Source organism: Condylostylus longicornis, unplaced genomic scaffold (genome assembly GCF_029603195.1).
Source record: "Condylostylus longicornis isolate FDR11 unplaced genomic scaffold, ASM2960319v2 ptg000017l, whole genome shotgun sequence".
Taxonomy (NCBI): domain Eukaryota; kingdom Metazoa; phylum Arthropoda; class Insecta; order Diptera; family Dolichopodidae; genus Condylostylus; species Condylostylus longicornis.
In genome coordinates this window covers 987,518-1,002,050 of record NW_026577986.1, presented here as the reverse complement: position 1 = coordinate 1,002,050, position 14,533 = coordinate 987,518, and the positions used below count along the sequence as shown (strand labels likewise).

The 14,533-nt window shown below is 22.7% G+C and overlaps 1 protein-coding gene across 1 annotated transcript in view; it reads right to left on the bottom strand.

Moving 5' to 3' along the window:
- Nucleotides 1–9,608, bottom strand: part of LOC129606063 (uncharacterized) — a 41,596-nt gene extending 31,988 nt beyond the window's left edge. Inside the window, exon 1 of the mRNA XM_055516126.1 lies at nt 8,892–9,608. Within this exon, the coding sequence (XP_055372101.1) occupies nt 8,892–8,959 (68 nt within the window). The 5' untranslated portion in view covers nt 8,960–9,608. The remainder of the gene's footprint in view (nt 1–8,891) is intronic.
- Nucleotides 9,609–14,533: the final 4,925 nt, after the last annotated feature.

Sequence of the window (14,533 nt, the reverse complement as noted above, 5' to 3'; positions counted from 1 at the left end):
AATTCGTATAATAATATTATTGACGTGAATTTACGATATTTTTCATAAGTTTGAATGCAAATAACGTAAATACTCCAATATTCACTCACACATACATATACGTTATCAACATAATATAATTCTGTAATATTCTTTGTTTACTATTATTAAATAATAAACATTATAGATGAAAAAAAAATATATTTGTTTTTGTTTCATTACGAAATTTTCATTTACGTAAATTTATTGTAAATTTTCTTATTAATAATTTTAAGATCATTGAATGAGCGAATTCAATAAATAAATTTTTGTATAATTTTATATAAGATTACGCTAATCGACTAATATGAAAAAGAAAAATAAAATAAATTTACTTATGAAAAATTGAAAAATGTTGCAAATTTTAATATTGAAAATATTAAAATGCAACCATCTGTTTTAATTGATAACATTTTAACTGCATCTATTTTTAGTCCTATAAAATTTATTTTTGTTTTTAAAAATAATATATAGAAGATTTTTAATATGTATATTGTATTTTATTCTAATAAGTAATTCACGGTTAAAATATTTTAAATATTTCAGTAATTGCTAATTCTATTATGTTAGAACAAACAAAATTAGTTGTTTTTGTGAAAAATATTTTGTCTGATATGCTCAAAGGTTAATTGATAATGAAATGTTTTTAAATAAATTTTGTATACATTGTAGTTTAGACTTTATGCACTGTAAATATTTTGAACACTTTACTTCCATAATACGGTCAAACAATTTTTATTTATTGCATTGCAGAATATAGCTGACTATTTCAATTCTGTGTTATTCAAATTAGAATCATATAATTGCAACATTGCTTATAGCAACGTAATCTTGCAATTATATGCAGTGAAATTTTGCTATTCAAATTGTTCGTACTCTATTTTAATAGAGTAAACTTTTAAAGTTGTATGGAAACTACATTAAGAACTGATTGGTACAACACACAAATCAACTTTTATCAAAAGTATATAATAGCGAATTATAAACTACTTTCCTTTCATATTAATTTGCAGTAACTTTATTATATTTGAGTAAGTAAGAGAATAATGTTTATAAATAAATTAGATTGTAAACTGCATTATCGATTTTTTGAATATACATGTTGCAATTTCAAAAAGTAAATTATTTATATCATTGAAATCGTCATGCCAGTAATTAATATTAACTAAAAAATTTTCCCAATAACTCTCTTTAAAATGTGTGTTGTTGATCCAATCGAACAAAAAATTATTAAAATAATTGAAAGAGAAAAACAAAGGAAATTTCATTTTGTGTAATTTTACTATACAGAGTGACATACTCGTATACAAGCATTGTGTAATAACTATACAAATTATAATTTCTCTTCATATAAATTAGATTAAGTAAAATCTTCAAAATTATAACTAGCCATTTGGAAAATAATTTAGTAGAATTTAAACTACTTAGTAATTGAAAATACTTTCCCTTGTAAAATTGAATTAAATTAAAAATTTTTATTCGATTATTTTATTAAATTCGAAATTTATTTTTATTTGATTTAATTATTTTTACACATATCTTAAAAACACGCACTATATGTTAGAAATTTATTTTACAAATCAAATTAAAAGCATCAAAAACAAGTACTTTATATCGCAATCCAAAGTGTTATTCACTGTAAACAGAAGTCATAAAACCCATTTATTTTCAATATAAATCTATCATGTCAATTGATTATTTATTAATGAAGCAATAAATTATAAATTAAATAAATCATTTAAAAATAAAAGATCATTAATCAATAAAACAATTTGATTTTAAGAAATTATTAATCAAAAACGTTTGATTTCTTATATAGAGAAAAAAAAAATATCATTAAGTACTCTAATGATTACTTTTTTTTTTCTCAGCATTATGTACCCACCTCATGTATGTTTATATCTTATCTGTACATTTCTATATATACACATATTTTCAATTCTTTATCATTATAATAAACATAAAAGATAAATTTTTTTGAACATTTTTGTGTTGTTAAAAATCTAATTGTAAATTTTAATTTTTCCAAAGTAATTTAAAAGAAAAAAATAATTTTGTTACAATTTTTTATTTTCATATTTTATATTATACGTACATTGTATATGCACAAATGTATGTGTATATACTTTTTATTATTTGTAAGTCATAAAGTATATTACACTTCAAATACATGCCTATACATACATATATAAAATTGTATATTGTATATTGTATATTTGTGTATTATTTTGTTAATTAACTGCGTAAGATCTTGATTTTTAATTACATGGAATTTGATAAATACACAATGTATACATATATATGCCTATAATATATAAATTTATATACGTACACAGTACATAATAAAAAATATGTAGTATATATATGTATGTAGTTTTAAAATGGTATCCCCGCAAATTTGAAATTAACAACAAAAATTTATGTTTCATGTCATTTCAATTGACATAAAAATAAAAAAAATCAAGAAAAAAATAACAATTAATAAAAATAAATTTTCATGTATGAATGAATGAATGAAAATTCTTTTTTAATATCAGATTTAATTGTACTAACCATTTAACAAGTGATCATCATATTTATTTTTTTTCAAATAAAATATGAAATAAGGATATTTTAAGTGACTCACATCGTAAAATAGATTTTTCGTTTGAAAAGGATCGAAATATTTGTATATCAAGCAAGAAATTTTGTAAACAAAAAATTTATTGCCGTGAAAAAGTATGATAAGTAAAATCGCTATATGTAGTAGTGATAATATAATAAGCATTAGAGAAAATTCCATAGATAATACTGAACATTTTTTCTTAAATAATTTTCGGAATAAAAGGGACAGAATGCTAATCAAATATAAATAGAATGAAATAATTATTGTAAGTAATATTGAACAACTGAAAATTTTAAAAATACACAACTGAAAACCTAAAGTGTTGAGTTTAGAAGCTTTTTTAAAACTTAATAATTTACACGGAGTAACCATTTTTGAGCAAACAGTTCAAATCTTTATATAGATCTTGGCATAATATGTACTATAGGTACAGGTTTCAAATTTTATGTTTTGTGTTGATAATGTTCATGAAAATATCCCGAAATTATCAAATATAGCTGTTGAAGTCAGCGTCTTATAGATATACTTAAAAGGTAATATACTGTTATTCGATGAATTAATAAAAATTTTACTAATATTATAATGCTTTTAAATTGACATAAACAGTAAAGACCTCATTAATTATTTATTTTTGTTGCTATTTAAATAAATAACCATTCTATCGCTATATTTATAAAAAATTATGTTTTCCTTATAGATCATAATACTGAATATATATGAGATGTTCTGTTCATTTTCTTATTTTTGATTGAAAATAATGAGCAGAACATCTCATGCTTGAGTAATATTCTTTTTATTCGGGCTGATGACCATAATACTATTCTGTTTCATGTCAATTTTACATAAATTTTAGTATCCAAATTAAATGTATTGGAATCTAATGTTCACACGTGTGCTGAATGTAAATACGAGTCCCAGATTTTATTACGTCGAAGAAAATATTATTTGAGTATATAGTTACATATAAATTGAAAAATATGCTGTAGTTAAATTTTGAACCATTGTCGGATTAAACTTGAAGCTTGTATTATGAAATTTAAGGACTCCTTAACTATATACGGCTTGCATTTAGAATACCATAAGAAACAGTTTATTAGAAAATTATTGAATTCAAATGTTTTCTGGGAAATATTATAAACTGTGTATGTATATAAAATTAATAATTTTTAAACAAATCGTTCAAAACTCTCGAGACTTAGGTATCGAAATTTGCCTATATTAAAATTATAGTATGAATACAACTGCTGGCATTTGATGACCTTTGCATGTTCATCATATATTCAAATTTCGGGGAATTTGTTCTGTTATACCTAAAAAAAATATCTACATGAAGTTTATTTTCTCGATTACATTACACAAACTATACAGAAATTTAAATTACGCTAAGAATATAAAAATATTTCAACAATCATAAAACCCTATACTTTATAACGGAATACCGCTTTGCAGAAATTATGATTGTCATCACCATTCCTACTTGTTTTTTAGCCTTTTTGTTGAAAAAATATCCTATAGAATTAATAAGTTTAATTGAAAATTATTTCTCAATTTTAATTGAATATATTGACACATGTTTTAAATTTTCTAAAAATTAATAAAATAATAAAACAAAACAAAAGTATTTGTGTATGTGCAATCAAAGAGACAAGGCATTAAAAATAAAAATAAAAGAAAAAATTTTCTGAGATGATCAAAGAAAAACCATGTAGCGTAGTTGTAGACACAATACACTCTATATAATTCATACATGCATATGAATTATATAGAGTGTACATATATCATGTATCTTTGGATGTAAGGTTAATTTTTCTGGTCTTGTTTTAAAAATTTTGTACAAAAGCCAATCATAAAATTTAAAAAAATTCTTGTTATGACAAATTTTTTGTTTTCTTGTACATTTTGTTTTTGATTGTTACATCGACGCTTATAGAGTTATGTGATTTATATTTGATTTTGCGAGGTACACTTACATATGTTGGATTTTGTAAGGTTTCGCTCTGCCCCAACATAAACTTACTAAAAATAAGATATTTGATGAGTTAATAGAGAAAATTAAATTTTTTTAATAATAATTATTGTGAATCAAGCATTTTTTCATATTTTAAAATTTATATTTTCAGTATCTCTAACAATAATTTTGGATTATTCTGTGCAATTAATATTAATAAGATTTTAATGAGCTTTACTACATTTACCGTCGTAAATTTTCCTAATGGAATTTTAATAACGACAACTATGATTTAAAGAAAATTAAAAATTTTCTTATTACTTAAGTATAAATTTACAGTTTTTATCAGAATAGCTATGGTGTCATTATTATAAAGGAGCCACATAATAACTTTTAAATGCCACAAACTAGAATACAAATATTTCTTAAACATAATCATTGTTACATACGATTTTATGACTTTATTATACTGCCTGGTATACAAAGTTTAATATTCTCAAAATACAAATTTTATCAATTATAGCTCTGATCTAATTATTTATTAAGTCTTATGAACATTTGAGTTTTAAGAGCATTTCAAAATATTTTGTAAATATGAATTCAAATTAAGTCAACAAAAATAAGCATATAATCTTAATGTGTTTTCTTTTCAGCATTAAATCTTACATATTTTTTATATTTTATAATTCATAAAGCAAAAAATATTTTGCAAAAAAACATAATGAAAATAATGAACGAAATCAGTTTATGGATACAACGACAACAATATTTTACGAATTTATTAAACCAATTTTCTGAAGTGAAAACTAGATTTTCTTATAATCATACAAAAACTTACTTGATGCGATCAAAAGAGTGTTGAGAGAATTTTGTAATAAAATCATTTTTTATATAAAATGTATACATGTATGTCAGATGAATATGTATATTATACATAGTATACTCATATGCTACAACAAGTATGAATAAATTAAAAAATTAAAAAGTTGTCGGCAACATTAGAAATCATTCACCGCGCCGCCACTTTTAATAATTTTTTCGCATATTTTTGTATTCAACTTTCAAAAGTTTTCCATGCATTTTTGTATTCAGTTCTTGTTATTTCCTATTTTAAGCAGATTTTCAAAATATTGGTAGAAAAATACACTTATCAGTTTCATTATGTCTTAAAGTCTGTCAGTCTATAAAGTTTAAAGTCTATAAAGTCTATAAAGTTTAAACTTAAGAGATATAACAATCAAAATTATTGTTCTCGAATTATTTAAAGAGAACTAGACGTAATTCTATTTTTTCTATCAAAGAAAACCCCTGTTGACTAAAATGGACTTAATTATTTTCATTGGCAATTTAATTTTACTTTTATGTTTATAAATGATTTAAAATGTTCTTTAATTTATCTCTTAAGTATAAACAGGGTGTCTCGTATCAAAATGCACTGCAATATACCTTTGTATAGATCTTATGAGTTGATTAAACTTTTGATTGGAAATGACGTTTACAAATCAAAAATTTCCGACCTATACATAGAATTGAAATTCAACAACCTTTAAAAATGGTGGTTCGCTCTTCTGGTATACGAGTACAAATGTTCAATTTACTCTTTCGAGTTTCTCTTACCTTCTACATATATACAATATCCTTTAAAATTTTTAAAGGTGCTTTAAAATTTGTTTTTATTCTTAAGTAAGATTAATATTTTTAAAATGAAATGTGCTCATTTATGAACTGCGCTTACAATCTACCATAAATATGTTCGTAATAGTAATGACTTAAATTAAGAAACAGAAAAAAATATTGAATCAGTGGGTTCAATTTTCATAAAATATAAAAAAATTTACGAAATAAAATCTTAAAAAATATTGTTATGAATTAATGCAATGAGTATAAATTTCAAGAATCCAATTTTTGCAAGAAAAAAAATATTTGCTATGGAAATCGATAGTGTTATGTTGATTTTTCCCTTTTAAGTAGGAATTCGAAAGATTTTTTAATTAATTTTTTTTTTTATAATTTTAAAAAGGAGATTTTTCTTGTGAATATTATTTAAATACATATTATTTTTTATAGTCTAGCATAATTGAGTTAAAAAAAATATCAAATTTATTTTATTATGAAAATCAAAATAACTTAAAGAAATCATTATTAAAAGTAGGTGAACATAAAAATTATTTTCTATAAGTAACTAATATGGTGATTATCTGTAATGCAAGCAAACTGGTGAATGATAATTTCAACATAATTCAATAATAATAAAATGTGATTGAAAGAGAATGCTATATGCATGTGTTGAAATATTGTTTACTATCGTTGAAGTATTTGGAGAGTGATTATTTAATAATAAGCGGATATGCAATGTTATCATATTTACATAAAAAGAGAATTGGGGAACTAGAGAACAAGATTGTAAATGTAAGCCATAATACTTGTATTATAAAATGTACAATATATATGGAATTTCTGTTATTTAATAAAGGACTAATTGATTTAAACATAAATTTTTAATTAAACAATTAAAACAATTAAATAACATGTTAATTTTTACCATAAAATGCGTTTTAAAATTTTCAAGAAAATTTACTTCAATTTGCATAATTAAGAACAAATGGCTTACCATAAGTTTTTCTAATGTAAAAAGCCAATATTGTACCAATATTTCTAATATAAAATTTGATTTTCATTAGTCAACATTAACTAAAAATTTATTTAACTATTATACTATTGACGTAAAAGACTATATATGTATCTTCTAAATGATATAAATGATGAATATAACAATTTATTTTCATAATAAGAATTATTATTGTTAATATTCACTTATCACAGTATGACGATTTGCGTCAAATCAATTAACAAATTTTAAGTAAAGAAAAACTATCGCAGCCAATGTTAAAAATTAATTCTCATATTAATTGTTTTATATATAAGAGGGAAAAAAATTATTTCTATTTACTTTTTTTTCATTTTTAATTAATAAACGATTATAAATATACAAAGTAAAAACTAATTCTTTAATTGTATTCATTTATTAATTTTATTTGCATTGTTCTACTGAATTGAGTAAAAATCAATTTTGTATTGAAAGAAATATAATATTGAAATAAAATATTTTTATTTATTTATCTAATTTTCATAATATTGTATTGTAAGAAATGAGAGTTAAAAGGAGTTGACCGTATCAATTCAGTAATTAGAGTAAAAATTAGTAATTCGTTAGAAATCATATGAGTTATTTCATTATAAGGGAATCGAACGGATTTTGATTACATTTAAAAAGAACTGCTTTAATTCTTTGGGATATTGTTAATTTAAAATGTTTTGAAGCTGTCTTGTAGATTCAAGTGATTTTGACTTGTTTTAGGAATAATTTTAGGAGTTTAACTTCATTAAATTTTTTTTTTTTTTTTTTTTTTCCTTATTCACTCCTAGAAGGAGCATAGGGCTAGTGCATGATTTCTCATGCACTAGTTTCATAGCGTCATAGAGTTTAACTAGGTAGGTGACTAGCCTGCCGTAGTTTTATTTATATTAATTATTTGAGGTTATTAATATTTACTGTTTATTTTTCTTAGTTTTTTAATATCGAATATTACGAATATTTGAAAATTACTTGTATAATATTTATTAGTATTGTATATTAAGTTATAATAATATTAAATATAATTTTTATAGTGACCTGACCGGGGTTTGAACCCGAGACCCTTCGGTTAAAGGGCCGGTGCCATAACCACTGCACCAATGGTCAGATAACTTCATTAAATTAAATATGAAAAATTGTAGTGGTATGCTGCGCCAATTATAACACATTTTTAAAATTATAAAAACAGTATCATAAAAAACCAAAAATATTTAGATAAACTTTCGTTTTTGAATTTGGTGAATAGTGAGTATCATTTATTTCTACTCAATTCAAGGCGCTAGCTGTAATACCAGCTTTTGTAATAAGAATGGTTTAAATGGGTTTCTGAAATTGTATGACAGTAAATTGAGCCGCTACTTTAATCACATAAAAATTTAATATAGGATTCTGGAAATTAATATTTTAAACTGGCTGTGATAACTTGATAAGTTTTTGTGTTGTTGTTACATTTAAATATAGTAAATTTTAACAAAAAATTATTTTGTACTATTCTGCCGATTCAAACTTTTCAACTACAGTAATTTTTTTCCTAAGGCTAACCCCTTAAAGAGAGTAAAGGACATACAAAAATATACCGCTAAATAAAATAAACAATATAAGTATTTAAAGTATTTGAAGCTGCAATGAATAATTTCTAGAGTTTTGTTTTAAAATTTAAATAAAATTAAAATTTGTTTACTTACTCTTCAGATTTTTCAGATGTATTATCGCCATCCTTTTTCTTTTGACCAGAGCTGCATACGTTTCCCATTTTTTCCCTTCTTTTATTTTTATTGAATAATTTAAAAAAAAATATTTAGATTTTCTTTAGAATTTTGAATGTAATTTCGTTTTCCTTTTTTGAATATATGGTAAGTGCGTTTTCAATTTTATTTAGATTCGGTTGTATTTATCCTTTTATATACTCTTGCCCATTTCTAGTATCTGTTAACATAATAAAATTTTATATAAATAAATTTGGTTTTCTTATTTAAATGCGCCGTTTATTCTGTTTTTATTAAATTAAAATTTTCTTTTTTTTTTTTTGTAAAGTAATTATCTTGGCACTCAAAAAATAATTATTTTATATTTTAAATATTTATTTACAATTCACTATCCAGATTTTTTTAAATTTTATTTTATATATGTACAATTTTTATACGTGTATTCGTATTGATTTTCTTTGTGCGAAACTTTAAATAAAATTTCTTTTTCATATTTTTTAACTACATTTTATTTAATTTTAAAATCGTCTTGTGGTTTAATACTTTTGTATAGTATTTATTGAAGAGGAAGAAGTTAAAAAATAAAATAATTTTTTTTTGTTCACAAGGAAAATATCAGGACATTTTATTTATAACTTTAAATTTTTTTTCATTTAATAGTTTTTTTTTTATTTTTTTTTAATTATTATATTGTTGTGTTTATTATTATGTTTTGTAATGTTATGAATTTTCTATTATATAATGTTTTCCTTTTTTAGCGAATTAATTTTGCGTGAAGAACAACACAAGAAGAAAAAATATCTAAAAAGACAGAGAAAAATAAATAATAAAAATATTAATTACTTTATTGTACAGTTTTCATAATATATGTATACTAGTATACTACTTTTAATACATAATTAAATTAATACATGTATATATATATAATATATATATGTACATATATATATACAATGGAGAAACATTATAATTTTTAGTCATCAAAGACGTGTTCTCCCCTTATATATCGTAATCATAACATACATAAAAGAGAAAAAAAAGAGTAAAAATTTTTTAAAATTAAAATGAGTTGAGTTGAAATTAGACGATATAGAAATCTGGCAAATGAGGAAGTTTGGTATTATAAATTCCGACAAGTGTGGAAGTAGTGACAAAAATTTTAAATAATGTTATTGAGTTAGTTAAATTTAAAAGCTGGAAATATGGTTGAGAATTAAAAATAATCTTTATAATTAATATAAAATATTTCATTTAAAAAAAAAATAACATAACTCAATTTTAAAAACTTGTAGAATTGGCGAAAAACAATCCAGATATTACAAAATTCAAAAAAAATTTTTAAGCCCTATGTATGGAGTAATTTTGATTTGGCACATATAGAAGATTGATTTTAGTAAATGAAACGTAATTTATAGTAATTTATAAAGAAGAAACTCTTCTGCCAGACAAGTTCAAGGTATAGGAAACCAAAATGGTCAACAAAACAATGTTTATGCGTTTTGTGTTCAACATGAAAATATATGTGAAAAAGTTCATGGTTATATATATTATTATTGTGTATACATACAGAATAAAGGTTATTCAATTTTATTATTATATAAGTATAATATGCATATTATAAAATCGCATAGAAAATCCAAAAGTGATAAGTTCTCTATTCAGATGACTATAAAACTAACTATCCTTTTAACTTTACAAATTCTCCATTTATATTTGAACATATACATTAACACATACATAAAAATCAGAAATACACAATTACTCGCTCTAACAATTTTATTTCTTTGATCTTTGTCTACATTATATACTAGCATTCTATACATGTACCTTCATGCATACAGTATATTTTTACAAAATAACTCTATAGCTTGTTCGCTTTATTTTTAAAAATACTCAATTCTATTTATGATTTTACGAATAATATTTTCTGTTTTTCTTTTTTGCTTTTAATTTTAACATTGAATGTGGGTATGTATGAATGTTGAACTAAACAAATATATGAATGTGTATGTATTGTAAAATTTTATGATGCATATCAAAGTTAACTTTAAAAAAAATTTTAAAAAGGAGAATAGATTGAGTTGACCGTGTTAAAGTTATAATATTTGTCACTAATATAAAAATTCAAATCACCTTTTGTTCTTATGTAGCCGTATACCTCAATTTAAACATTAGTACTGTAGTTTGAGTATTTTCTAAAATCTGACGAAATAACTTTTGAAGTGATATGGCAGCTACCATAAGAGCTCATGCAATCTCAATAATTTTTGACAGAAATATAGAAGTAATACAAGAGATACCGGATCCTCTGATTAAAAATGTTTATAAAAATTTAGTGAACTTAGCTCAGCTGGTTTATGATTTATCGCTTGGATCAACAGATTATCAGACAAAAACAAATTGATACAGAATTCGAAGTTGACCAAGGATAGATACACATTACATGCACATATCTAAAACTGTTATTTCTCAACGCTGCAAACGGAAAGGCAAAATTATAATACGCGTACAAGCAAACGTTCTGTACGGATATTAATTGTTTTTCCAATAAAATATTTGGTTTTTTAAACAAAATGAATAATAAATGTGACAAGCCCATGTGTTACAAGTTCTGTATAATTATTTGAATTTAGAATTCATAACTTTAAATTTTAGTTTTCATAAAATTAAGGAATTTGATTCCGAATTTTATAATACATAATCAATTTTTAGATTGTTTTATAGAACATGAGGACGTGCGAAATTTATTCGAAACATTTCTATTGCATTTTTAAAGCATTTCCAACAAAACTAAAAATCAATCCATCCATTTGTCATTTTACATTTATAAAACTTCTACACCCTTTTTTTTTCTATTTTAAGAAAATTTGTAAAATTTTATATACAAGTCGATCTTTTCGAAATTTATAAAAGGGAAAATTTTTAACAAAAATAATCTTTTTGACAACTAATTGTTTCGAAACAACAATTGTCTTTCAAATTCCGAATACGAAGAAAAAAATCCAATTGTTTCTTCTTCTGCGGAATAGCTTACTCAACTTGTTTTTCCAAATTTTTGACATCGGTTTTTATTTAAGATGAGTGTGTCTAAAATTTGGCAGAATAAATGAAAATGTTTTCCAATTATAGGACTTGTACTGTTTATTTTTTATTTCTTAAAAATTCTTTGTTTTATAAAAAATAACAATTATTTTCAATTATTCTTAATAAAATACTGTTGAAATCTGTATATTGCTTTCATAATATGTAACTCACAATTTTATATACAGAACAGTGTATCTCAAAATACTAATATAAAAACCAAAACAAACGCCATTTTTTAAAAAAAGGAATAAAATTGCAATTTTTCAGAAAATTCTTACTCAATTACCGTTCTTTTTTAAGAACATTTCCCAAAAAATTGTTTAAAAAATTGCTTTTATTAGTTTCACTTTATTTATTTATCCATTCGTCCGTCTTTTAGTTAACAGACAATACTATTTCCTTAGAACAAAACTTTTTACTCAACTTACTATAATCCCTCAAATACCAAAGAATATTATTTTTCTGCACTCTATTACGGCAAACGTAAAAAATTAGAATGGTAGATTTTATTACAAGAAAATTGTAAGAAAATATCGGAATATCATATTAATTTTTAAATTGATCGCTAATTTAATCTCTTGTTTTTGTTATATTTTCTCTTAAATGGCAAATTTTGAAAATTTTACCCTAAATATATGCAATAAATATTGCTTATAACAAATTTCAACTAAAGCTTCTACTTTTAAAATTTAAAGGTTTTATAAAATTCTAATAGCTAGTGGTTAAATTTAATCCTAATAGCTTTTAACACAATTTTACCAAAGTGAAATGTGCTACTTTACAAATCATTGGTTTGCTTGACTATGTATTTTTACAAACATACATACATATGTATATCAGCACTCTATTTTCAAATATTTAACAAGACCCATGAATATTTTATTTTCTAATACAAATTTTTTTTATAACCTATTTGCTGAATACATCTACATTATGTCCTTTCAACTAAATGCCACTATGCAGTTAATTGTGAAGTTGATTATTTGATATAAACAATAATAATATATATATATAATTTGTATATTGATGTATAGGTATATGATTTTGCATGTGTACCAACTATATTTCATATAAATTTTTTATTTTTCGATACAATGCAGAATAATTTTTACAAAATTAAAAATGTTGTGACGCACATAATGGCAGTGATGGTAGAAATTAGTATAGTAGTGATGTCCTTAAAAATAGTAATAGTTTTTAATAAAAAATAAAAGGGAAAATAGTAAAACAAAAAATGAAGAAAACAAATAAATAAATATTAAAAGAACGGCATGGGAAAAGGTAAAAACAAATAAAAATCACTAGAAAATAAATATGAAACGATTAAAATGTAGAAAGTTTTGCTTCATTTCCAATAATTGTTATTCAACTTTTTAACATTTAAATAAAAGATAAAAATAAATTTTCATACATATTAAAAGTAAAAATAGCCACTTGACATATTTTAACCAAAGAGCGAAGAAAAAATTATAGCTATTTTTGATTTTTATGCATACAGAATAAAAAAAGAAATTGAATAGATTTATTTGACTGTAATATTGTAGAACCTGCAGTATAAATACTTTTAATGTGTGTAACAGGAAAATATGTGTTAGATCAGAAAAAAAGATCAGCAAAAATATAAAAAGTTTCATATACGGTTATAATATTCAATTATATAATTATACAAAAGCTCTTAGAAAAGTGCCATAATGAAAGTCAAACCATATGAAAGAATGTTGGAAAGGCATTACTTACATACCGCTCCGTTTGTAATGTTAATAAATAGAAGTGTTACTAATGCTGTAAATAGAGGTTACTATTTAAAGAGTGTTAATATTAGTTAAGATAGATTTACATATAATTTTCGCTTATTTCTTGAATTCGAAATTTGAATTTGATTGAGACAATAGTTCGAGCTGCCAAAAAATAATTTAGTCCCCAAGGTATATTGTTACATTATGTTATTACTTAGTTTTTAAATTTCGAATGCATAATTACATATATATACGCCTCACAAGTTCTATCTGTAATTTCTTACCTGTATGAATTAATAAATTTGTTGGAAGCACAAAATTTCGATTTTGTTCAAGAAATTTTAGTTTTTTCGATCTTTATTTTTCTTTTAATATACAAGAAGACTTTGTTAACTAATTTTATCTAATTCGAATATACTACCGCCAAAATTACAAAAGTGATATGATTTTCGAATCTCAGACAAAAAAGACAAATCTCAATGCGATTAAAATAATTATTGAATTTTCATAAAATTCAGCAATTATCATTTGAAAGCTGTATTAAAAAATAATAATTCACGTAGCTACTACTTAGGTTCAAATTTCAGCGCTTTCATTTATTGAAAAAATTATATACCCCAATCTTTCAAATTATTTGAATATTAAATGTAGTAAATGCTTTTCCTCAATATTATTTTATAATAATTTTAATTAAAATAATTTTACCTTTTTCCATTTTGGATCAAAATTAAAATTCTATATAAAATTAAATTTTTATTAGAAATTTCACGAACACGAGTATTAAAAATTTTAACGTATATA